The sequence below is a fragment of the Natator depressus genome, chromosome 6 (assembly GCF_965152275.1).
Source record: "Natator depressus isolate rNatDep1 chromosome 6, rNatDep2.hap1, whole genome shotgun sequence".
NCBI classification, from domain to species: domain Eukaryota; kingdom Metazoa; phylum Chordata; order Testudines; family Cheloniidae; genus Natator; species Natator depressus.
The window spans coordinates 45,403,006-45,429,044 of NC_134239.1; the positions used below are offsets into that span (position 1 = coordinate 45,403,006).

The window sequence follows — 26,039 nt, forward strand, 5'->3', positions numbered from 1 at the left end:
CAAACTTATTACTACTCATGATCTTTTCTTTGCCTGAGCTAAACGGTTTCACACAGCAGGATAATAGGTTCCCCTTTTTGCTAAAGCAACTGTTCCTGCAAAGCTGCTCTGTTTGGGTTCCAGCCTACACATTAACCATATGTTGGCAAGAACTATTAAATGCCACATACATAACGGCCTTCTGATGAAACAGACTAAAGCACAATCTCTTCCCAGTGAACGACATATTGATAGCACTGTATTGTTTTTTTAACTCCCATCATGATCGCAAGAAAATCGCTCCATTGTTTAGATAGTCAGTACAACTGAGGAATAAAAAAAAATGCTCTAATATGGCATTCCATTGTTTCAGGACATTTCCTTTTGTATACCTACAAATCCCCATTTTTAGAGTCCCACTTACTTTTCTGCTGAACGGAACATCCAGCACGGTTTCACAGGAATAGCATAAGTAACAGCTGCATCTTACAATCTATGATTCAGAACCCTGATATTAACAATTGAAACAGGAATTTAGATTGAAATCTCTCTGCCTGAATGTTGATTCTTATTAAGAACTGTAATCATTGCATTTGTGTACTATTTATTAGATCACATAGGTCTGTAACTGGTCATGTGCCACTCAAATCTATCTCTAAGTTTTCTGTTTGTTTTTCTGGAGTTACACTGATCACATATGGCATTCAAACGTCGACTTCAACTTTCTATTCATACTTTGGCAAATTGCAGTGGGAAGTAAAATCCAATTTTAAATCATGAGCTATTTACTGAAGTTCACATATGTATGCAAGCACTGCTTTTCTTGTTAAGATGACAGACTTCCTTTTTAATGCTTTTGGGCCAGATCCTCAGTTGCAGCTTCGGCTCTGCCCCTTTATCTTTGCCAAAGTATATTATTTTTTTTATGAAATATGGAAATATGTGATAATTCCCTTTCTTTCCTTCATTTTAACTAACAGATACATTGGCTGCCAATGAATCCCTCATAAAGCACTTCGCTCAGAAGCCAATTTAAGATGAAAAATTACATCTGGAAAGGTTGGCTCTCTGTTCCCCCCCTTTTAAATTCAACTCCAGTGCAATTTAGCAAAGAATATACAATTTTAAGATAAAGTAAAATTATTCATCTGAATTTCACAAGACTGATACTGAATGTTTCTTCAGTCTACCTTTTAAATCAAAAGGGATCCATGGATAATTACTGAATCACAACACAAAGACTCAAAAGGGAACTGCAAGATATTTCAAAGAATACTGGAGTGATTCACAGTGATTGGGACTGACTAATATTAAAACCTAAATCAGAAATATTTTAAAAAGACATGAAAAGGAGTAAGACATTCCACCATTCTGGCATATTTCACCAACATTCAAACCTTTGGTAAGCCTGCAACTTCACTCTCTGCATTCTGACCCATTTCTTCTCTCACACACCTGCAGGTGTGAGGTACTCATTTTCAAACATGAGTTAAATATGAACTTCCACCATCCCTTAGATTAGGGGGCACTTAGAGCTTAAAATGGGAAGTTATCATCCATATCAGTGTTATCTGCAGATTTCATGGCAAGATACTAGGAATAAGTGGATGGACATAGTTCCCTGATATACACAAACATACACTCTGTGATTACATGCCCCAGGGATGCAGAAGTTTACTGAGTACTTATTAACAAACAGAGAAATGTCAGTTAGTTGTTAAGCATCAGGAAGCTAGAAAGCTTGTGTCAAGAGCGGTGTCATTTGAAAATGTCTTCAGCTAACATACCTAGTATGTACAAAGTATTAACTTGCCATCAGTGAACAATGTGACAGTAGGATAGCGTGTTGTAGCTTTACCTTTCCTTTGCTGCACATGCTATGCCTCCGGCATTGTGAACATACTCTCTCCTAGGAAAATTTATATCTCAGAATGCTGCAAGGTCAAGCCCTGATTTTAACCTGTAATAGACAATGTTCCTGTTTTCCCCATGGTGTATTGTACATTACAGGAGAGAGTAATGTTTCTAGATAGCAATAACTTTTTAACATGTTGTCAGGCATCCTGCTGCCACTGCAGCATCTTTCCTGTGTTTAAGATGAAAAACAATAAACCTTAAAACAGGCTATGTTCAGATGTAAAACCCTCACTGCAGTAAGACTGTTCCAGTGTTTATTTTATTTTTGCACTCTAATGGGGAAAATGTTTATTATGATCTCAATTTCTGTTCTTTGGCTCCCTGATTTGCACTGGTACACAGTCCCCTTGTTATAATTGCACCCTATATCAAGCTTATTGTTGTGAAACATTTTGTTTCATCACAAAAGCTTTCGGTTATTGTAGAGCAATCAGCTTTCCTGGGAAAAAGGCAAGGGCATAAATAAGCTGGAGTAACCAAGTGAAGATTCAGAATCTCTCAAAGTATCTGGGGTGGAGGCGAGGGGAAATGGAATACGGTAATTTGAAGAAAAGACACTCTGAACTTACAACCATGGGAAAAGCTGGAATCTCTATGATTTGAGAGAGAAGAATGAATCTTAAAGACAAACAGCAGACAAAACAAGAGAACTCCAAGTAAAATAGCTTTCTGTACTCACCTAGTGCTGAAAACTAGAACAGGGAAAAGAGGCAGCAAGTAACAAGCTGAGATGAATTTCATATTGTAGATTGTCTTTTGTTTTTTTCTTTGTTTCTTTCTCTGTATCCTCTTTTCTTTCTTTCCCCGTGCTTCTGATTTCCACAGCTCTTCTTCTCAGAGCAGCATGCTCCGGTGTGCAAAGGTCTGTAGATCTGGAAAAGGAGACAGACCAACAGACTGACTAATGAAGGGAGCTTAGCGTGGGGTTTGAGCTTCAGGAGTGATGTCACAGGCAGTGGAGCTGCTGTTGCAAGCCTACTGCCTGATAGGCTGTGATTATTCAACACAGTGACTCTATTGATGTCCTGAAGGATTTGTTATTACTAGCAATTTAAGTGGCAACTAGGGAGGGAAAACACAGTGGATGACACTTAACCCTAAGGTTATAAGAGTGCATAGCTGACTTGCAGATTTTGCCTGGAAGAGTGAAGAAAAATAATACATAACAAATCTACCCTAGTTATAAGTTGTGTTGCCTACCAGAAGGGGATCTGTACGAAGTTCATTGTAGAAAAGTAGGTACTACTTATTTAAGGTAACAATCAACCTGATGTATCCTGCTGTCCTCTGCAAAGTAGGAATTAAACCTTATTATTCTAATTTGATATTCATAGAATCATAGCTTGATGCTAGTAGTAAAACGAGAAAAGCAGAAATAGGTTTATATATTTTGAAATGTTTATGTCATCTTTACAAAACATTAATTGCCAAGAGAAACTCTTAAGAGGCTTCAGATTTATGGTTCTTTCTTTCTGAGTTTATGGGCTTTCTGATCTTGATTTAAATAAGTTAGTGGTTGATAGAGGTGCTTGCAGATTTTAATCTGCTATTTCCTCTCTCTGGAGTTAAAGTCATCCGGTGGTAGAGAATGAAGCCCCTCACTCTCTCCTCTCCAATAGCGTGTGTCAGAAATAAAAGGTACTAAATCTCCTTACCTTGAAAGTGATACAGACTACAGTACATAGCACATAATAAATGTTCAGCATCTAAAGTACGGCAGAAGTGTAGCATTTAAACAGAGAAGTTTTATGTAATGAGAACAGCTTTTTCTGCAAAGTGAATAAGGCAGCTTTGGTCATAAGGAATGGGATCTTGAGTTGTTTCCATTCTTACTTGCTCATGTAAAAAAGGGGTCTGAATTTTTAAAGTTCAATAATGTATTCTAGAGGGAAGCTTTAAGATTTAAACCCACATTTCTATTGCTCCCTGTTGAGGAGAATGGGAGACATTTGAACACCATTACAATAATTACAGATCCACTAATTACAGTGAGTGGGAGCTCGGACCACAATACTGGCCTCCGGGGAATTAGTCAGACTTTCCCAACACACACAAATAAAACAAATACAATTCAACTCACTTTTGAAAAGTGTGTCATTTGGGAAATAAAATGACAGCACACATCGCTAAAAAATAGGAACTCTGACCGCTTCCCCAATCAGCGTTTCCTAGTAGTAGCTTCCTGGTTCGATATGGTTGGTCTTCAGTTCAGCACGATTCTCCACAGCTTGGGAACTATATTAATTTGAGGCAATATTTTTGTTGTTTTCCACATTACACACCACTATCAAAGAGGGTTATGTTACCATGGTTATTCATGATTGGAGAGTAAAAAGGTCATAAAAAGCACAGCCTGCCTGTCAGTTTCTCGCCCAGAAAATGCCAAACTTTCTAGGCTACCAGGCACCTCACCTACAGCCATATGCCAATAGATTAATCCTTCCCTCATCGCCCTACGTGCATACAAAGTTGACTGATGAAAGGGCAATGGTGCATCAGGGGAATGCACCAAAGCCAGATGAGCCTGCAGTGAGCTTTTGGAACCTCATGCAGTTCTACAACGTGAACAGTTATTTCTGAATTCTGTTACTGTTCTCCCTCTTCGCAGAAGTTGTGTCTTTTGTGGGAAATTACAGTGCCCAAAGTCTTCTTTTTTCCTGACATTTTGGCCATGCTGTCCTGAGAGATCTCAAATCCACAAATGGCACATTAGTATGTGACAGAGATTGTATTGTATAGCTACACAGAAGTACTGTTAAGTGACCATCATTCTACCACTTGTGTTCAGCACTCTTGCTTGCATTTGCTATATCCTAACCAGACAAAACTACAGAGATGCATGAAAATATGTTCTAGGTCTGATTAATGATGCATGTGTGCAGTGTCAAGCACAACAGGGCCCTGCCCTTTCACAATACAAGTAAGTAAGTAATTACTCCATTAAGGTATTTTCCTGAACGATGTAGTCAGATTAACCAGCAATATCCTCTTAAGCAGCTTGGAGGTCGTAGGAAGCAGACTGACTGATGCAGGCTGTGCTCCCAACCCTATAGTAAAGAATATCTCAGGTGTGTTTGGGTGGTGGGGGGGGGGGAGTGAGGGACCTTGCTACTCTACAGGTAGGCTGAGGCGGGGGTGGGGGGAGAGGGACTCCTTGTTACATGATCCAAGAAATCTTTGGGCATCTGGAAAAGCAAGACATGCCCCCCCCAAACATATCACACCTATGTAAACAGCATCCTGGTATATGTTACTCACACCAATTCAATGCCAAACTGGGAGCTCTGGAGAGTGCCATCCCCCAAATACCAGGCCCTGTGCACTTCCTATGATCCCCACCCACCCAGAGCGTTTTGTAGAAGGCCCCTATACCCCAAATAGAGCTTTGTGGATGGAGAGGTCTCCAGCACACCCAAAAGCATTCCGCATATATATGCCCTGCACAAAACTAAAGCCCTCAAGCATTAAGGGGGTCACAAGAGCAGCTAATGCAAACCTGTAGCCAACTGTCCCCCTAAAAGACAGCATTTACACACTCAAAATGGTTAACTATGGACATAAATGCCCAGCTGTAAATGCAAGTGAGAGCACAAGAGAATTCACCTTTTCGCGGGCAAACCTCTTACACTGTGCTTGGGAAAACTTGGCCACTAGTATTGAGATGTTGCTGTTATATGCATGGTTGTCTTGATTTAAGCCATGTAAAATGTGGAGAACTGACCTTGTTTTTCCACCTTTCATTGTGTTATATATATTTAAAAACTGGTCTTTTTAACAGCCATGTTCATGTTTAAAAATGATTAATAGCTACTTTTAGAAAATAAATGGCAGATTGTTTCTGATTTTCATTTGATTTATAAAAATAGCATTTATATCATTCTTTGCATGTTGAAAATGCTGCCAAATATTTAATAATTAACTTACAATAATTGAATTAATTAAAAGACAATTGGGGGGAAATATTCCATACGACAAAATCCAACATGCTCAAGTCTGAGGAAATGGAGATCCTTACAAATCAAGGATTATCATTCCATGGCTGGAATTATGCACAGTCTTATTAAATAAAATAATTGCAATCAGTCTGGAGAGTAAAAGTTCTTCTGATTATATGGTCCTTTGCCAATAGTCATGCCCTGAATAAAAATAACTGAACAGGAAACAACCGTCCTGGTACTATACAATAACTTCCAGTAATGCAGTAATTTTATTTTCATAACACCAGTGAAGCTTATTGTCTCACAAATTCCTGCAGACTTGGTTACACACACAGACAGTTTAGACACCCCATTCCGTACTTTGTTAGACACTTTTGAGGGGGAGGATGAAGCTGGAGACCCCTTTTTGAAATATAAACACATCTTTCCCATATCAGAAAGACATCCATGTACGCATGTGTTTTTACGTTATCTAATACAATGAACCCTTCAGTCTTGAGTGGATACTTTGAGAAGTTACCATAGTAATAGAGAATCTATCAGCTTTTTAAAATGATAAAGTACACATTTTATCTATTTGAAATGTGCAAATGTACTAAAGAGAAGTGGAGGAAAACAGATTATGTAACAAAATATTAACATATCTTGCTGCAGAATATTTATCCCAAACCATTATTTCTAGTGTTTGGGCTACGCCATTTCTGTGCAAATTTTATAATAAGGTAATAAACTATGCCACCTCAATCTTACATAGCACTTTTCATCAGTAGATTAACAAGCTTTAGAAAGGGGGTCAGTATCACTATCCCCATTTTACAGCTGGGGAAACTGAAGCATGATAGGACAGTGACAATCACAGTCCACTGGGAAACACTGTGTCTCATATACCATACTACCACTGTATTTCACAGAAATGAGATATTTTGAAACTGACTTGAGCTATTACACAGAATTCTAATATATCCCTCTTTTTGACTCCTTACAGGAGATGAAGTCCTTTTGACATTCCACTTATCTCTATTTTACAGGGACAAAGACACACATGTAGAATTGTACAAGCTCGTAGCGTAGAATACTCCAAATAACAGCACATTAATGATTCTCTTTAAATCAAAGAGAAAATAAAAGGCCACAAGGGACAGAAGTTTGGATGGTTTTAGTTGGGATTTCTACCATCCATCTGATTTAATGTTCATTAATGATATCAGACTATAGCCACATCCTTATTTCTGGTCAATTAATGTGACAGCTTCAAAGTTGTTTTGCATTCTTGAATAGATCGTAGTATTCTCCAAGACTCCTCTCCAGTGAAGAATGAAAGAGATTGATTTAATGGGCACTGTGGTTGACAACAAGACAAGTTTATCACAGTAGGCACATGGAATGGCGTGCTTTACCTGTGCTTCATGACACATGTATAGAACATTGATAAGTCAGCTCGTTCTCAGTGGATAGAAGCAGATAGTCACAAGTGGGTGCAAGCAGCAAGAACTGGATTTTGTTGTCATATTGCAAATTCGTGTCCTTTTTTTTTTCTATCCATCCACAACCCTAGATTTCCTTCAGGATTTCATTTTGTCACTTTCTGCCCATCTTTCTAATCATAGGACCCATTGGTGCTGCAAACTTCTCACAGTTTACAGTTTAATACTGTAATGACCTAAATGCTTGCTGTGCAGCGCTAAGAGCTCCCAACTCCCACTCAAGTCAATAAGAGTCAAGGTGTATTCATAGGAAGGACCTCAAGGATGTGACCCTCAGCATCATTGAGGCATTGTGTTAATGTGGTGCTTCATGCTTTGCTTAAATTATTAATAAAGGTGATCACTAGATGCCTCACCCAACTCAATACACTGCCATTGATCACCATTACCTTTGTTGCCCTTCAGACAGTTTTCCTTTTATGCAATAGTGCTCACCTTCAAGACAATCGGATTGATTTAGAGAAAGCGTCTGAGAGACATAGCACCCATTGCATTTCTACAACCCAAATATAGTCCATCTCATAATTTTATAATTCTATCAAAAAGCAATCAAATTTGTCTAGCATGATTCAGGCTTTATAAACCCATGATGCAGCATATTGCCGACTCGTTTTTTCTCCAGTAAGAGCCAGATTCACCTCAGGCATAAACAGGTACATCTCCATCAGTTGGATAAATTCTTCCTTATGTGAGAAACAAATATTTTCTCTTAATAATTGTACATTGTTTTGCTAGGGATAGAAGATCGTTATGAGGTGTTAATTTGGACAGCAGCAAGCTATTATCCTTGTGGAGACAGCTGGGGCTGGAGAATCTCTGGCAGCAGGAATAGCATTGCCTGGGTAGTAGAAGGATCAGATGGGTATTGGGGACCACAGGAGGTGGTTCCTGTGCAGAGGCTCTTCTATGAAAATGGCCCTGGGCCACTGGGGAATTCTCTGACATATTTATGGATATTGGGAGATTCATCGTCATAAATATAAAGGGAAGGCTAACCACCTTTAAATCCCTCCTGGCCAGTAAAGGGTTAAGAAGCTAAGACAACCTCGCTGGCACCTGACCAAAATGACCAATGAGGAGACAAGATACTTTCAAAGCTGGAGGCAGGTGGAAACAAAGGGTCCTCTCTGTCTGTGTGATGCTTTTGCTGGGACCAGAGCAGGAATGCAGGTCAGAACTCCTGTAAAGAGCTAGTAAGCCATCTAGTTAGATATGCATTAGATTCGGTTTTGTTTAAATGGCTGATAAAATAAGTTGTGCTGAATGGAATGTATATTCCTGTTTTTGTGTCTTTTTGTAACTTAAGATTTTGCCTAGAGAGATTCTCTGTGTTTTGAATCTGATTACTCTAAGGTATTTACCATCCTGATTTTACAGAGGTGATTCTTTTACTTTTTTTTTTAAATCAAAACTCTTCTTTTAAGAACCTGATTTTTTTTTTATTGTTCTTAAGATCCAAGGGTTTTGGTCTGTGTTCACCTATGCAAATTGGTGAGGATTTTTATCAAACCTTCCCCAGGAAAGGGGGTATAGGGCTTGGGGGGATATTTTTTTTGGGGGGGAGATGTTTCCAAGTGGGCACTTCCCCTGTTCTTTGTGTAACTCTTTGGCGGTGGCAGCTTTTAACCTAAACTGGTAAGAATAAGCTTAGGGGGTCTTTCATGCAGGTCTGTACCCTAGAGTTCAGAGTGGGGAAGGAAACTTACAATCATCTACATAAAAAAGCCAGCTTTTTGTACTTGTGTATGTGAGGAGATGGAACGGGGTGGGGTGGGGGGGGAGGCAAGGGAAGATGAAAGGACATGAAAAGTGATGGCTTTAAGAAAATTGTCTCTCTCATTTAAGTGGGGTTATTCTTGCAAAGTGAAGGGGGCTCATCACCTATCATAAGCCAGGATGCTACATATCACTTAGTTAAGCCAATCAGAACTTGAGCTTCAGCTCTAGAAAGAGATTGAGAGGACATACCATGACTACTTTCAAAGTATTAAAATTTCTAAGTCTAATTTAAATATTGTAGCACATGCAAAAACAATGTGAGAATAGCAACAAAGCAGGCATTGATACATGCTGCTTCATTTCTACACGGCTAAGAAGTTGATGCAATTGCCCGAGGCTTGTACTTTACTATCCCCAGTACAAAAAAATCCTGGCTATCACACTATTTATCAGCTTAAATCTCAAAGGCGGCAGCAAAAGTTGCCATAGAGGTCACTTTCAAAATTGGCGAGTTATACATCATGTAATAATTTAACTAAGTGCCCCCTTTAAATATAAAAATAATAGGCTCAAAACTAAAGATCATTACAAAAATAAAATACATTTGCATAAAGTTTATATCTTTAGCAAATGTGGTAGATGCACGCACGAAGCAGTTTATATGACTTTGACAAAGATCTGAGAGAACTGCAGTGTAGCTTTTAAATGAATATTACATAAACCTTACAGAGATAACATATCAAACATACACTTCACTGAAACTTATTCTTTAAAAATATGCATTGCAAACAGTATATGTTTCAGGTTGGTATATACTGTAGCACATTCACAAAATGTGTGTGTACACAATTTTCTTCCCTCCTGTCAAAAGTCAGCTTTTTCTTCTCTTCTCAGTATTTGTAGTAATGAAGTTTTGTACTGGCAGTAGTCCATTTCTTTTCTCTTTTTCCTTTTAATCCCCCCGCCTCCCCACCCCCCCAAAAAAAAGGATGGTTGAAGCAATTTAAGCTACCACAGAAGAGAGTCTTATCCGTCCTGTTTCTTCTATATAATCTCAAATCCTTTAACCTGTACCTGTAAAGCCATTTTTAACTCAGTCCTGAAATTCTTCTGAGCACAGACTGGAGAGCAAACTAAATGTATACCATATCTTCATAGCTTTTGAAGGAGCAAAATAATATCTCTAATGGACACTGATGATTTCACGATTATTTCATTTAGAGTTTCACAATCATACTATTAGAAAAAAAAATAAGTACATTATTTCATTCTGAAAAAGTACTGTTTTTTCCACTGTTCTAACAGGGATGATTACATATTAAATACCCAAGTCACCTGGGTTGCCTAACTTTGGTGGATGGGATATGATAGTTTTGGAACTATTGGCACTACAAATGCCTTCAAAAGTAATAATTCTGGGAATGGCAGGAAGATATCATCCAATCATTCAAAGTCCATGGACCTCTGGACATGATACCTGCTACTAGGCCTTAGATAGTTCAGGAAATTGAAAATTACAAATTACCTATGGATTTCTGAACTTCCCTGTTGGCAGATACACCCTATTTTATTTTATAGCCAAAAGGCGGAAGGGGGAAGTCTGATTCTGCTCTTAGTTATACTGTTAAATTTGTGTCATAGCACTGGCTTCACAGAAGTTATCCTGACATGCATCACTGTGCAAACAAAATTATCCACATAGTATTCAAAGGGCCTTGTACAGCTTGGGTGGGTAGAAACCCTAAGATGTAGCCTTCCATTTGTGATCCTAGTTGTTTCAAAAGCTTCTGCAAACACCTTTCTGTTACACCTGTGAAGTAGGTCATCTGCATTAGCTTTCACTTCATTTTTGGGTACAATCTAAGGTACTGTCTGAGGGTCCTCTTGGACCCTCATAACACTATATGGGAGAGAGGAGTGATACTGCACTCCTAGCAAGGTGGAACCATGCAGTAGTAATTCCAATATGAAAACCAGGCAAACTATCCATAAAAGTTTATGCCTGTACACCAGTTCCCCTTATGTTTGGGCTTGATAAAATTGTGGTGAAAAGATGATGAAAATGGCAAAAGTGAAAATGGCAAATGAAAGATTGGTTCGCTATGGCATTATAGGTAAGGTACAGAGTGGATTTAGGAAAAGATGATGAACCATTGAACACATTGTTAAATTAGAAACTGAAATACAAAAAAGTATGAGGCACAAAGGTTTCATGATAGATATGGAGGGAAAGCTTGTACAAAGTAGGTGCACCAGGGATAAAAGGAAGAATGTAAAGGTGGATCAGAGAATTTGAGTAAAAGGATCCATACAGGTCAGAGTTTGGAAAGTTATGTTGAATATATATTATAGACTCAGACTTTCAGGTCAGAAGGGACCATTATGATCATCTAGTCTGACCTCCTGCACAATGCAGGCCACAGAATCTCACCCACCCAGTCCTGCAATAAACCTCTCATCTATGTCTGAGCTATTGAAGTCCTCAAATCATGGTTTAAAGACTTCAAGGTGCAGAGAATCCTCCAGCAAGTGACCCATGCCCCATGCTGCAGAGGAAGGTGAAAAAACCCCAGGGCCTCTTCCAATCTGCCCTGGAGGAAAATTCCTTCCCGACCCCAAATACGGCGATCAGCTGAACCCTGAGCACGTGGGCAAGATTCACCAGCCAGATACCCAAGAAAGAATTCTCTGTAGTAACTCAGAGTGGAGAAGTGTTATCAGCCTGACTTTATGCAATATTATGATAAATGTTCTCCCAGAATAAGTAAGTGCCAGGGTAGATGTCACTCTATTCACAGATGATTAGGTTGTGTGGTTTAGGAGCAGGAATAATGAGGTGGCAGAAAAGAGATTCAACAGTATTACGAGAGACCTCTGACTGGGGAGATGCAAGGGGATTCAAGTTCTCCAGTCCTACAACCAAAGGATTGTTCTTTAGAAAAGAATGTAAACTGCATCTGTATGGAGGACAAATAGATATATTTAAAAAGGTTCACATTCTTAGCGGTAATATTTGATACTAAATTACTTGGAAATATCATATAAACAATGTTAAAAATAAATGTATGGGAAGAATTAACCTGCTTAAAAGTCTTTCTGGGACTAAGACTTTCTGGGATGGTGGGGAGGGGGGAAGAAATAAAAAAAAAACACTTACGGTATACAGAGTCTTAACCAGTTATTGACTATAGCAGCCAAGTTTTTGGATCAGCATCAAAATCAGAACTTAAAAAGTAAGATTCAATACAATCCCATGCACTGTGAATTGCAGGCAGTGCATTTATTACAGCAACGACATGCGCTTCTAGTGAAATGCCAGTTACACTGCAATTAAAGTGTGGATGGAGGAGTGTAAAGACAAGGAAAACCTGAACAAAGTCAAAACCTTCAGTCAAGGGAAAATTTGTTATAGATGAAAAGTGTCATGTCCAAATGTTGATTTAGAATTTTTTTTTTTAAATATAAGATAAAAGGTAAAAAAAGAGACAGCAGGTATAAGAAATGAAGTATACCAATATATAAGTGACGAATGTAGTCTGTTTTGTCAAATATACACAGATTAGTCCAAAAATTGGTCAGAGGGGGAGGGAACAGGATGAGTAGGGATCTCATATTGTATATCAAAACTCGGAATGAGTATATTTAACAGAATATCTGACTACGTAGCTGCCATGACCGCTGAACTGGTAACAATAATGCTAGCGTTAAATTGATTCTGGGATGTACCCCAGCAGCAGCAGCCGCCATCTTTTCTTTTTTTTATTCAATCTCAGGCCTTATGATGATTAAAAAAAAAGTGTCTCAGTATGTAGAAGTGCTTAAACAATGAAATTATATTTCCAATAACAGAATTGGTACTCATGGGGATACACGTTGCATTAGCCCAATATATGCTGGGATCCAACAATAACAGAGAACAAAATGGCAGACAACGGAGTTAAAAATACTTTAGGAAATTGAAGGATGACCTAGAAATACCCCTCAGTAAACAGGAATTCAAAACCCGGACAGAAAAATTTAAAAAGAGGAATGGCAAAACATTTGGATTAATAAACAAGAGGAAGACTACTTTTTGAATTGTGCCCTAAAGTTTAGGATAACTACATACTTCAGGGCCTAGATAGAATTAATGAAATGAGTTTGTTTAGAATACTAATAGGCCATTGTGGCTTAAACAAAAATATGTTTTGAATAAATAGACATGAAGATGGACTATGTATATCCTGTAAGGTGGAAGAAACAACTGATCTCCTTTTATGGGTATGGAACAGATTTGATAAAGAAAGTGAAAAGCTTTCTAAGGAATTCAAATGTGTTAAGGCAACATACATTGTTATTGAGTAAAAACATCACAAAATAGAGTATTATTAGAAAAGTGCTGTTATGTTATCTGAAAGTCACGGGACACAGCAAGAGACTGTAAATCACTAAGTATTCAGGTATTATAGCTGGTAGCAGCTATAGACCATTCGGACAAGTCTGCTTTGCCATTAAAAAAGAAAAAAGAAATAAAGAAGAAGGGGGCTACAATGTGACACTCTGCAGTCACTCTTTGGACTTAGAAAAGGAAAAGAGGAAATTGGGAGAGAATGGAGGCCCTGGGATCCTGGTCCTGAAGAAATGGCATTCCCAGAGGAGGGTGGAGAAGCAGCCTGCCTGATGTGAAGTAGGAAACAACCCAGGGAAACAGCAGGAAGCTGTGGGACAATGCAGACCTCTGCCACTGCTTGTAGGGTACCTGGGCTGGAACCCATAGGGGGCAGGCCCAGGTTCCTTCACCAGCCACTAGGGAAGTGGCACAGACAGGGCGGTGGAGCAGCAGACTACCTGGGACAATTGTCCAATAGACTGATACCCAGAAAGGGGAGAACTATAGTAACCTGGCCAGAGGGCCAAGTCACAAAGAGGGAACACCCTGAGTCCAGTAAGAGAGAGAAAGTGGAGCAAGCGATTGAAGGAGGGGGAGTCAGACCAGTGGTGAGCCACAAGGAGATGCACCAGCAGTGTGTAGCAAACCCTGTGATAGATTTTTCTCACACTCTTTTAGCAAAATAAGGGCAAAATTCTCCACTCAGTTATGCCTACTGTAGTCACTGGCCCTAGATGTGGAGTTTACCTATTTTAAATTATCACACATGGTTGTCAGGTGCAGTACAAATCATAGGAACACCTTAAAATTTGCTTTAAGTTTTGTTATTTACCTATATCTTCAGCCTTTTTGGATTTGAAATTGGGCTGGAATATTTCAAGGTGGCTTTTCTTTTGGTATTTTGGTACCTTAACTTCTGTTTGAAACCAGGCATGTGAAAACTGAACCAAACTGACTTTTTTTTTATTTTAAGGATTGAAAGGTTAAGGGAAAAAGTTTCCGCTCATTTTCAAAAACTATATGACAGTACTTAGATTGTGACACCAACAAAAAATATGGCTAAGTTATGCCATGTAATGTCCATAGCTAAGAAAAATGGACATCAAAAGCAATATTATTTTGTCAGATAGGGTCTATGTATTGGAGAACATACGGTACTTTATTTTCTATTTCTATCTTGGTCATCAGTGCAGCATTAAGTTTTCCATTTCAACCTTCTTTTTTGGCTATAGTCTGTGTCACAATATTCTAATTATTTTAACATGCTTTTTGTGTGCTTCTGTGGAGATTAGCATGAGAGATAAATAAAGCTTAGGCAAGAGGTAATATCCTATCATATTACAGCTCTACAAAATATGGGACAAATTGTCCTCTCATTTACACCACTGCCACAGTGAGGAAGATATGGCCATCTGTGCCTGTTTTATAAAGGCAAGATTTTTTCCAGAGAAAAGTCTGCTCCATTATTTTCAACAAGGCAGGAGTGTAGGGTTCTAGCAGAAAATAAGTCAGAATGGTATTAACAGGATTTCTTCTACTGAAATTATATGGAATTCTTAGTGTATTAATTTTTCTATCATTTCCTGGTACTATTAATATTCTATTTTTCCAAAGTTAAAAAAAATATGTAGCTCTAATCAAAATTTTATTAGAAACATGCACTTATACATCTTTACACTTCTGTGTTGTATTACAAAGATCAAAGGCATTTATGTGATGCAATTTAAAATTGCTAGCACAATATAGAATCATAGAATATCAGAGTTGGAAGGGACCTCAGGAGGTCATCTAGTCCAACCTCCTGCTCAAAGCAGGACCAATCCCCAACTAAATCATCCCAGCCAGGGCTTTCTCAAGCCTGACCTTAAAAACCTCAAAGGAAGGAGATTCCACCACCTCACTAGGTAACACATTCCAGTGTTTCACCACCCTCCTAGTGAAAAAGTTTTTCCTAATATCCAACGTAAACCTCCCCACTGCAACTTGAGACCATTACTCCTCATTCTGTCATCTGCCACCACTGAGAACAGTCTAGATCCATCCTCTTTGGAACCCCTTTTCAGGTAGTTGATAGCAGCTATCAAATCCCCCTTCATTCTTCTCTTCCGCAGACTAAACAATCTTAGTTCCCTCAGCCTCTCCTTATAATCATGTGTTCCAGCCCCCTAATCATTTTTGTTGTCCTCCACTGGATGTTTTCCAATTTTTCCACATCCTTCTTGTAGTGTGGGGCCCAAAACTGGACACAGTACTCCAGATGAGGCCTCACCAATGTCGAAAAGAGGGGAACGATCACATCCCTCGATCTGCGGGCATGCTCCTACTTTATACAGCCCAAAATGCCATTGGCTTTCTTGGCAACAACAGCACACTGTTGACTCATATCCAGCTTCTCGTCCACTGCAACCCCTAGGTCCTTTTCTGCAGAATTGCTGTCTAGCCATTCGGTCCCTAGTCTGTAGCGGTACATGGGATTCTTCCATCCTAAGTGCAGGACTCTGCACTTGTCCTTGTTGAACCTGATCGGATTTCTTTTGGCCCAATCCTCTAATTTGTCTATGGCCTTCTGTATCCTATCCCTACCCTCCAGCGTATCTACCTCTCCTCCCAGTTTAGTGTCATCTGCAAACTTGCTGAGGGTGCAATCCACACCATCCTCCAGATCTTTTATGAAGATATTGAACAAAACCAGCCCAAGGACCGACCCTTGGGGCACTCCACTTGATACCGGCTGCTAACTAGATATGGAGCCATTAATCACTACCCGTTGAGCCTGACAATCTAGCCAGCTTTCTATCCACCTTACAGTCCATTCATCCAGCCCATACTGCTTTAACTTGCTGGCAAGAATACTGTGGGAGACAGTGTTAAAAGCTTTGCTAAAGTCAAGGAACAACACGTCCACTGCTTTCCCCTCATCCACAGAGCCAGTTATCTCATCATAGAAGGCAATTCGATTAGTCAGGCATGTTGTTATTTGATACTATCATTATGCTACAATCACATGGTTAAAAAGTCACACACAGCTTTCTGTGTTTCACCAGAATAATTCCAATATCTTTTACAGGAAGGAAAAATACTGTAATATTAGCAGATGCCACTTCCACTACCACTTCAGTAAATTCCTTTTTTTTTTTCCAGTGGATCTACTTTTGGTCCATTTCTAGATAATGAACCAACCTTTACACAAATGTATCCTTTGCTTCCATTAACGTTAATTGACGTGAATGGGTTTTAATAGCTGACACAAAGCAGTTTGGCTTATATGGGAAATCTTTGATCATCTTTCTATTTAGAAACAATTCTAATTGGTTCAGTTCCCATATTGTATGTAACTAAGGATATTTGTATGCAAGTGGCAGCTATATTTTTTAATACTGATCTAATTAGTAAATCAAAGATCTTGTTTTTAATTTAAATGTCACTTGTAGTGAAAAACAAGGGAAATGAACTAAAGGAAATCAAAAATTATATATATATTTTTTCCAGATACAGAGCCAGATTCCCAGACAGTGAAAAATGGTGTAGGTCCTTACAATGTTGATTTTACATCAGGTAAGGATCTGGCCTAGAATATTTGAATAATTTTCTAGACTATATCAGTGGATCTCTAAATAATCTGATATTTTATGTCACTGTCATTGCACAAATTTACCCATACTAAAATTTATTTCATGGCACTGATTAATAAACTGGAATAACGTATCGATAGTTTTAACATGAGTCTATTGAACTGCACTGTGAAAATGATTGGTTTATGCAAGTCTTACTGGAATTTTTACAACTTTTTTTAAACTGCTCAGGCACACTATGGGGCTACATTCTGTCTTGAATGACTCTGGTGTCACTCCAGAATATTTCTTTTGATTTCAATGCAGTTGGTCATCATTGTTAAAAGAGAGGATTGGGAATTGTTCCTTCAGAATGATTTTGTAACAGAAAAATGCAGCTTCCATAAAGGGTAGGGTAATAACCTTTAAAATCCTCCTGGCCAGAGGAAAATTCCTTTCACCTGTAAAGGTTTAAGAAGCTAAAGGTAACCTCGCTGGCACCTGACCAAAATGACCAATGAGGAGACAAGATACTTTCAAAAGCTGGGAGGAGGGAGCAAAACAAAGGGTCTGTGTCTGTCTGTGTGATGCTTTTGCCGGGGACAGAACAGGAATGGAGTCTTAGAATTTAGTAAGTAATCTAGCTAGGTATGCGTTAGATTTCTTTAAATGATTTCTTTAAATGGCTGAGAAAACAGCTGTGCTGAATAGAATGAATATTCCTGTCTGTGTGTCTTTTTTGTAACTTAAGGTTTTACCTAGAGGGATTCTCTATGTTTTGAATCTAATTACCCTGTAAGGTATTTACCATCCTGATTTTACAGAGGTGATTCTTTTTACTGTTTCTTCTATTAAAATGTTTCTTTTCAAGAACTGAATGTTTTTTCATTGTTCTCAGATCCAAGGGTTTGGGTCTGTGGTCACCTATGCAAATTGGTGAGGATTTTTACCAAACCTTCCCCAGGAAGTGGGGTGCAAGGGTTGGGAGGATTTGGGGGGAAAGACGTTTCCAAATGACGCTTTCCTAATAAAAATAAACCCAGATAAATGTTTGGTGGTGGCAGTGGAAGTCCAAGGGCAAAGGGTAAAATAGTTTGTACCTTGGGGAAGTTTTAACCTAAGCTGGTAAAAGTAAGCTTAGGAGGTTTTCATGCAGGTCCTCACATCTGTACCATAGAGTTCAGAGTGGGGAAGGAACCTTGACATCCATATTTAACGTTTTAAATGAAATATTTCGTTTCTGACTGGTTTGACCTGAACTGCATTACTGGAATTTTTAACTGACCCAAAATGTTGTGTTTTGAAACAGTTCAACAAATATTAAACTGTATTTCCCTATCAGAGCATTCTCATATTGAAGTTGTATTTCAGACCCCCATTCTCTCCTATGGGTCAGGTGATGGTTCCATGGAGGATTACATCTCCCATGCAATGCGGATTTTCCTCTGACCATATCATGGGAGTCAAATGACTTTAGTGCATTACAGACACAGTAGGTGAAGTAATATTTTGTATTGGATAACTTCTGTTGGTAAAAGAAGCAAGCTTTTGATTGACACAGTTCTGCTTCAGGTCCAGGAAAGGTACTCAGTGGTGTCATATAAATACAAGGTGAACAGATTTTTTAGCATCAGTAGTCAACACTAGTCTGTACCTATGTCTACACAGCAATGTGAGCCTGGGCTCAAGCATAATCCCCCTTGCGTTCACACACCAATTGTGCTAGCCTAGGGCTCAGACCTAGAGTCCCCCTCCCTGCAGGGCTGGAGGGTCTGATCCTATGTTAAGCTGGCGTCACTTTTCTGTGTGCATGCAGCCCCAGCTTGACTCAGGTCTCAGAAGCCCTCCGGATGTATCCCAGAGTTCCCAGTGGCAGAGGTGAGGTGCCACAGGCAGCCAGCGCAGAGGCTGGAGGCACCACAACTGTCTTAGAGAGCATGCCCCATCTCCTCCTCACTGCTACACAGAGCTTGCGCAGATCATGGAGCAAAGCTGACAGGCAGGAGGCAGCTTCGAGCTGCCAGGATGTTCGGGGAGAGAGGTGGCGGGTCATCCCTGCCCCGGCTGTGCTGAGCCAGAAGAGGTCAGCCACTTAGAGCCAGAAATGAGAGTGGAGACTTTCTCCTGTCCTCCCTGCCCCCACCCCTCGTTGGAGCTGCAGGTACAGGGGGTGCCTGGGCAGCATGCACGGTGAGGGTGTTTTGGAAGCAAGCAGTGAGTGGGAGCCAGCCTCAAAACTTCCCCACAGCCTCCTGGGAATCTCTTATCCCTGTCTCCTAGGGTGCAGTGGAGGCCAGGCTAAGGGATCACACTGCACCCTAAGTCCTGGGGATGCACTTCACCATTCCACAGCCAGCAGCAGGCAGGGGTGTGTGTGTGTGTGTGTGTGTGTGTGTGTGTGTGTGTGTGTGTGTGTGTGTGTGTGTGTTTCCTCTGAAACCTTCATTATGTCAAACTTTAAAACAAAGACAATAAAATAAAATAAAAAAATCAAACACCACCATGACCTTCATTGAACATCCCATTTTAAAAAGTTTCATTTTAATAGTTTGACAGCCGTGGAACCTGATGTCTTAATCATCATCAGAACAGGTGCACAGGGTCATTTTCCTGCCAATGTGACTCAGTCTAGAGGTGGAGATGGCAATTCAGTATAAAACCCCACCTCAAACTGCAGTCATTCTACTGAGACAGCCATCAAAGGAGCTAATTATGCAGTTTATGTGCTCAGATGCTCCTTGTGGGCACCTGAGTCCCATCAATAGCATTGCCAGTTAGGAAACAGGGTGGGAAGAAGAGTGCACCACATTCCTGGGGCTAACATGTCAACACTGGTGGGGTGAAAGGCACTCTGGAATATGTTTACTTTGATTCATGTCTGTGCACTTCACTGTGGATGCCAGAGCCCTAGGTTCAAGCCCGGGTCAGAAAATTCTTAATCTAGGGTTACAAATGCAGTGTAGATGCTCAAGCCCAAGGTTCCCTTGCATGGCTCAGTGACTCAAGTCTCACTAACCCTAGGCTTAAATTTCCGGGTAGACATCCCCTTGAATGGTCTCACAGGGTAAGGGACTTGTTAATATCTCTGCAGTCATAGGACCAAAAGAGGGCAGGAGGGAGAGGGTTAGTGGGTCGCACTTTGTTGTAATAAGACCATGATTTTTAGTATCTAACAAAGTTATGAATTTAAGCTCCCAGGCTCATCATAAGAAGCAAGCTTCCCACAGACCAGAACCTGTCAACCTAAGGCAGCACTGGATCCTATCATAACAGATGCAAAACCTGCAGACATATCTCCATTGCTACAGTCACCAGCATGCTTTTCAAGATCCATGGGTCCTATGTATGACATGGCATGTGCCTCATCCAGTGCCCTAAATGCTCCAATAACCACATGGGTGAAACCAGACAATTACACTCAGATGAACTCACGCAGAAAAATTATATTAAAAAAATGACAAAACACCATATCACGCATAGGCATACACTTTTCACAAAATGATCACTCCATATTTGATCTCTCAGTCTTTGTTCTCAAAGGAAACTTAAACATCATCTTCAAAAGATGAGTCTAGAATCTTAAATTCATAACTCTGCTAGACACTAAAATTGTGGTCTTAATAAAGAGACTAGATTTATGGCTTATTACCACAATGTGTAAGCCACCAACTCCCCCCCCAGTTTTTTGGCTTATGACTGCAGAGGTGTTAACAGACAACTTCACCCTGAATGTTCTCCTAGAATACATATGCAGTGTAGTTGTAGCCGTGTCGTTCCCAGGGTGGACACAAGGTGGGTGAGGCAGTGTCTTTCATTGGACCAGCCTCTGTTGTGAGAGAGAGAAACTTTTGAGCCACACAGAACTCTTCTTGAGAGCTGCGAAAAGGTACTCTGAGCGTCACAGCTAAATGCAAGGCAGTCCCTTAGAATCTGTGCTAACAATTTATGCTAAACAATCTGTTCCAAATGCATTTAGCTGCAACACTTTGTTTACCTTTTCCCAGCCCTGAAGAAGAGCTCTGTGTGGCTCGAAAGCTTGTCTCTCTCACCAATAGAAGCTGGTCCAATAAAAGACACTGCCTCACCCAACTTGTGTCTCTAATATCCTGGAACCCACATGGATACAACAATACAGCAAACACTTAGCGCATTGTGGAAGATAAAGCCTGGCCAACAGGGGAGACTGGGGCCATCAGGCTTCCAACCTACAGCTCTCTCGAGGCACTGCACCAGTATGGGGAAATGCAGTTTAATTCTGAACCAACTCCAGATGTTGAATCTCAGGTCTGTTCAGTAAACTGAAATTTTAATTTTGAGAATTGGGGTTTCATTTTGATCTAGCATTTTGACATTTCCAAATCAAATTCAGAAAAAAAAATTCAAATTTTCAGATTTTCATCCTGATTTGGGGCAAAAACCAATATTGAAGTTTCAGAATCTCTCATGAGATGAAAAGTCCAAATTTCATACAACTTATTGTCACTGGACAACAGAATTTAGCCTATCCCTCAGTTCCTCAAATTCAATGGCACAGCTATGGTTCTATTAACAGAAAACAGATTCCATTGAACTTGAAGAAGAGCACCAATTTCTAACTCAGCAATCAAGCCAATGCTGATGCTTTTACCAATCATATATGTGTGCATTGAAAGAGCCAAGTGAAACAGTGAGTAGGGATAATAAAATAGCTCTAGTGGGAATGATTTATTTCTTTACAATGTCTAATGGATATAAAGCTACATTACTCAAAGATATAGCAGGTTGGATGCTGCTCTCAGTTACAGCTGTGTGAACCCAGTGAGAGCATGATCTGGCCCCAGATACTTACTGAAGCAAATCTCTAATTCATGAGCTGTTTTTTTTTGTTTTGTTTTGTTTTTGTGGCTAGACACTGAGCACAGTGTGCACTTAAGTGAAGGAAAATAGAATAAACAAAGGAATGCTGGAGTCAGGATTTTGTGTGATGGAAATCCAAAGTATTCACACTTGTTACATGGTTTTCAAGCAGAAAAAAGCAGAAAAAGCAGTGTTCTGAAAACAGCTTTGGACGGAACTGAACTGCACTGTCAAGGTTCGTTCCTTCCCCACTCTGAACTCTAGGGTACAGATGTGGAGACCTGCATGAAAAACCCTCTAAGCTTATTTTTACAAGCTTAGGTTAAAACTTCCCCAAGATACAAACTATTTTACCTTTTGTCCCTGGACTTATTGCTGCCACCACCAAGCATCTAACAAATATAACCAGGAAAGAGCCCACTTGGAAACGTCTTTCCCCCCCAAAATCCCCCCAAGCCCTACACCCCCTTTCCTGGGGAAGGCTTGATAAAAATCCTCACCAATTTGCATAGGTGAACACAGACCCAAACCCTTGGATCTTAAGAACAATGAAAAAGCAATCAGGTTCTTAAAAGAAGAATTTTAATTAAAGAAAAAGTAAAAGAATCACCTCTGTAAAATCAGGATGGTAAATACCTTACAGGGTAATCAGATTCAAAACAGAGAATCCCTCTAGGCTAAACCTTAAATTACAAAAAGACAGAAAAACAGGACTATACATTCCATTCAGCACAAAACTTATTTTATCAGCCATTTAAACAAAACAGAATCTAACGCATATCTAACTAGATTGCTTATTGACTTTTTACAGGAGTTCTGACCTGCATTCCTGCTCCGGTCCCGGCAAAAACAACACACAGACAGCGAGAACCCTTTGTTTCCCCCCCGCCTCCAGCTTTGAAAGTATCTTGTCTCCTCATTGGTCATTTTGGTCAGGTGCCAGTGAGGTTATCTTTAGCTTCTTAACCCTTTACAAGTGAAAAGGTTTTTCCTCTGGCCAGGAGGGATTTAAAGGTGGTTAGCCTTCCCTTTATATTTATGACAAACTGATCTGCACAGAGACCAAAGAATAAAAATAGGCACAGCTTATAAAATAAAGTAGCAGTTAGTACAGGGATTGAAGTGTATGTTGTCAGTTCTAGCCCAAATTCTGCAAGCACTTACTCACAAACCTAAGTTTCCTCAGCTAAGCAATCCCAGAGGAAGAATAGCATGACACCTACAGGATCACTCAGAACAATAAAATTATTCATACACTTAAGTGTTTACAATCTCTGGCCCCAATCTTGCAAACTCCTCAAGGTAGGGACATTCTCATGTGTGTGCCTATAAAGGGACTAGAACGCTTGAGTGTTTATATAAACAAAAAAAGTTATAAACATTCTTGTTTTGCAAAACTAGCTTTATAGCCCTTCTGTCCTATCACTTTAAATATAAATGTTTTTTCAACTGTTTGTGGAGGAACACCACACTAAGTTTGTTCTTGTCTTTCACCTTTTTGATGAAATGCTTAGGAGATTTCATAAAGGATAACATTTCGTTACCATTGGGAGTCAGGTCAAGAAGCAGGCACACCATAAAGAACATATGAAATCTCCCATCAAACCCTTGACTCAATGAATCAAGACAAGTATAGCCCAGAGGCTAAAACTGAAGTCCCTGTGATTTTTTTCCCCCCAACTCACCTTGCCAAAAAGCATGTGACAGTGTGCTGGCTAAGGAACCCAGAGCCAGGCCTCTGTCACACCAGCTCTAATCAAGAAAGGAGAATTGGACCTTGCTGAGTAAGCCCAGACCTGACTGGCAAAAGGAGAACAGCTGCCGGCCTCGTTAGCCAGGGCCTACATAAAGGCTGGCAGGAAGGAAGCCAGAGAGAGAAAAGAGGAAAGGCAAGGAAAGCGTTAGAGGGAGTGGGAACTCTTCCCTGTTGGCTACAGGAGCTAGCAGCCCCTGAGGCTGTAAGACTGAAGTTGTTGACAGCTACAAGGTGGTGGGAAAGTAAACTGTAACTAAAGAGCATAGGTGATTACACCACAGCAGAAGTCTCTGGCTGGTCTGCGGGTGCAGCAGGGGCAAAAGCTAGAGGCATGCAGCTGCAGCCCATTACACATGGGGACTTGTCCAGGATTCAGAGCCCATAGACATGGTTGGTGGCCTGGAGATGGAGGAGACCCTGCAGTGGCTTGTAAAGCAGAGGAGCAGCTTTATCGTGACTTGTACGTGGCATCGAGAGAGACTCAAGGCTCTGCAGTGGCACCAGCAGGGCAAGCAGGCTCTGAAAGAGGAGCTGGAACAGGCCAGGAAGGCAATGAGATCCTGGACTGTGGAGCCTCAGTCGTTCCTGGATGCTGCAAATACTTCCCTGCAGAATCTGCAGGAAAATAGAAGAACCCTAAACCAACTGCAAGATCAGATGAGGGCCTAGCTCTCCCGTACCGGAACTCACTGGACAAAGTGGTGACCAAACTAAAGAGCTGCTTGTTTGAGTGGGATGAGATGCGGAGCCGAGCGGCCAAGGCCCTGGAGGCTAAGGAACTGGCTTCCAAGGAGCTGGAGGTGGTTTCTGGGAGGCTGGAGGAAGTGACTGCAGAGCTTCAGGATTCTGTGGCCCAGGTGATCAGCTGACTGTGGCAAACTCCCAGCTGTAAGCAGATCTCAGCACACTGTTGAGAGACCTGGCCAGCCTGCAACACAAACAGGATGAACTGCGAGAGAACCTGCGGACCTGTCGGAGGAGACGGCGTGGCTGACCAGGGAGAAGGCGCTCCTCTGGCAGGAGCATAACTGGGTGCATCGGGAGCTGCGTGAAATGACCGAGTGCTGCGAGTTCATTGACCAGGAGAACCATGTGTCCTGGGAGCAGCTGACAGATGTGGACCCTGCTTGGTGGCTTAGGGGAACCAGAGGTGTCCTGGAGAAAATCAGGATTGACCCCAACCCCCTACCAGAAGAAAAGGGGATGAAGGAGAAGTGATGCCCACAGCACTGCTACTGGTGTGAGAACCTGTGGAAAGGCGCAGAGCTTTTATGGGGGCATCCACCACTCCCACCCCCACCCCCCACAGTGTACTTTCTGTGGGTGGGGGATGAAGGAACCCTGCGAAAAGGACGGTCGGGTATCACCCAGAAGAAGGGGAGAGACTCCCCAGGCCAACTCCTGTCGATAGGGGCTGGCGAGGAAGAGGACGAATGAACCTGGGGGTTCATAAAGGAGGAGGTGTGAAACAGGGTGCTGGCTAAGGAACCCTGAGCCAGGCCTCTGTCACATCAGCACCAAGCAAGAAAGGAGAATTGGAGCTGGCTGAGTAAGCCCAGGCCTGATTGGCAAAAGGGGAATAGCTGCTGGCCTAGTTAGCCAGGGGCTACATAAAAGCTGGGGCGAAGGAAGCCAGAGAGGGCGAGGAAAGGGAAGAGCCAGAGAGTTAGAGGGAGTAGGAATTCTTCCCTGCTGGCTGCAGGAGGTAGCAGCCCCTAGGGTTGTAAGACTGAAGCTGTTTGTAGCTACAAGGTAGTGGGAAAGTATGGGTGATTTTACCACCTCACAAGTCTCTGTCTGGTTTGTGGGTGCAGCAGGGGCAGAAGCTAGAGGGGCACAATTGCACCCCATTATATGGCAATTCACAAAGTAGTCGCACGTACTGTGAGCTATGTTCCCTGATTTGTTCATGTGTTTGACCAGATCTTGTATCTACATAAATTGTCAAAGCAAAATGTGATTTAAAAAACTAAATAAAAAAGGAGTGTTACTAAGCCTGCCTATTAAATATCTAGAGCTTGAAAGCCTGACAGGGATGAACACAAGAGAAAGCAAAGAAGAAGGAGCCCCCTTCTGCCACTTCAAGGTTGTAGCAAGACAGCAAAAGGAAACATGCATACACCCAAAGAGGCCCTTTACAAAACGTGATAGCAGGGATTTGGGAGGATTTTTTGTTTACTTTCCTATATTCTAGGAAAGTGTGCAAGCTACTGAGAGGCACCATAAAAACATTAAAAAAAAAAGTCTTCCTTCTGCTCCACAACTCTCTCCTCTCCTTCTGCCCCACCTCCCTTTCTCTGGTGCAACCCTACAGTAGGGGAAAGTAAGAGGAAAACAATCTCTCAGCCATTATTATTAGTGGCAGTTGTGTAAATAGCCTGTCCCAAGGGACCACTGTCTGGCACCTCCAAGCATGGGGCTAGGAGTCAAGCCTCCCTGGCTCAGTTCCATCAACTCATCATGGGAGCTGGGGGAACTAGTAGTTGCTGT

At 40.9% G+C, this 26,039-nt stretch overlaps 1 protein-coding gene across 1 annotated transcript in view; it reads right to left on the bottom strand.

Annotated features, from left to right (window-relative positions):
* LUZP2 (leucine zipper protein 2) overlaps nucleotides 1-26,039 on the bottom strand; it is a 443,808-nt gene that overhangs the window by 324,486 nt on the left and 93,283 nt on the right. Inside the window, 3 exon segments of the mRNA XM_074955173.1 lie at nucleotides 2,576-2,654; nucleotides 2,657-2,687; nucleotides 2,690-2,768. Of these exon segments, the coding sequence (XP_074811274.1) occupies nucleotides 2,576-2,654; nucleotides 2,657-2,687; nucleotides 2,690-2,768 (189 nt within the window).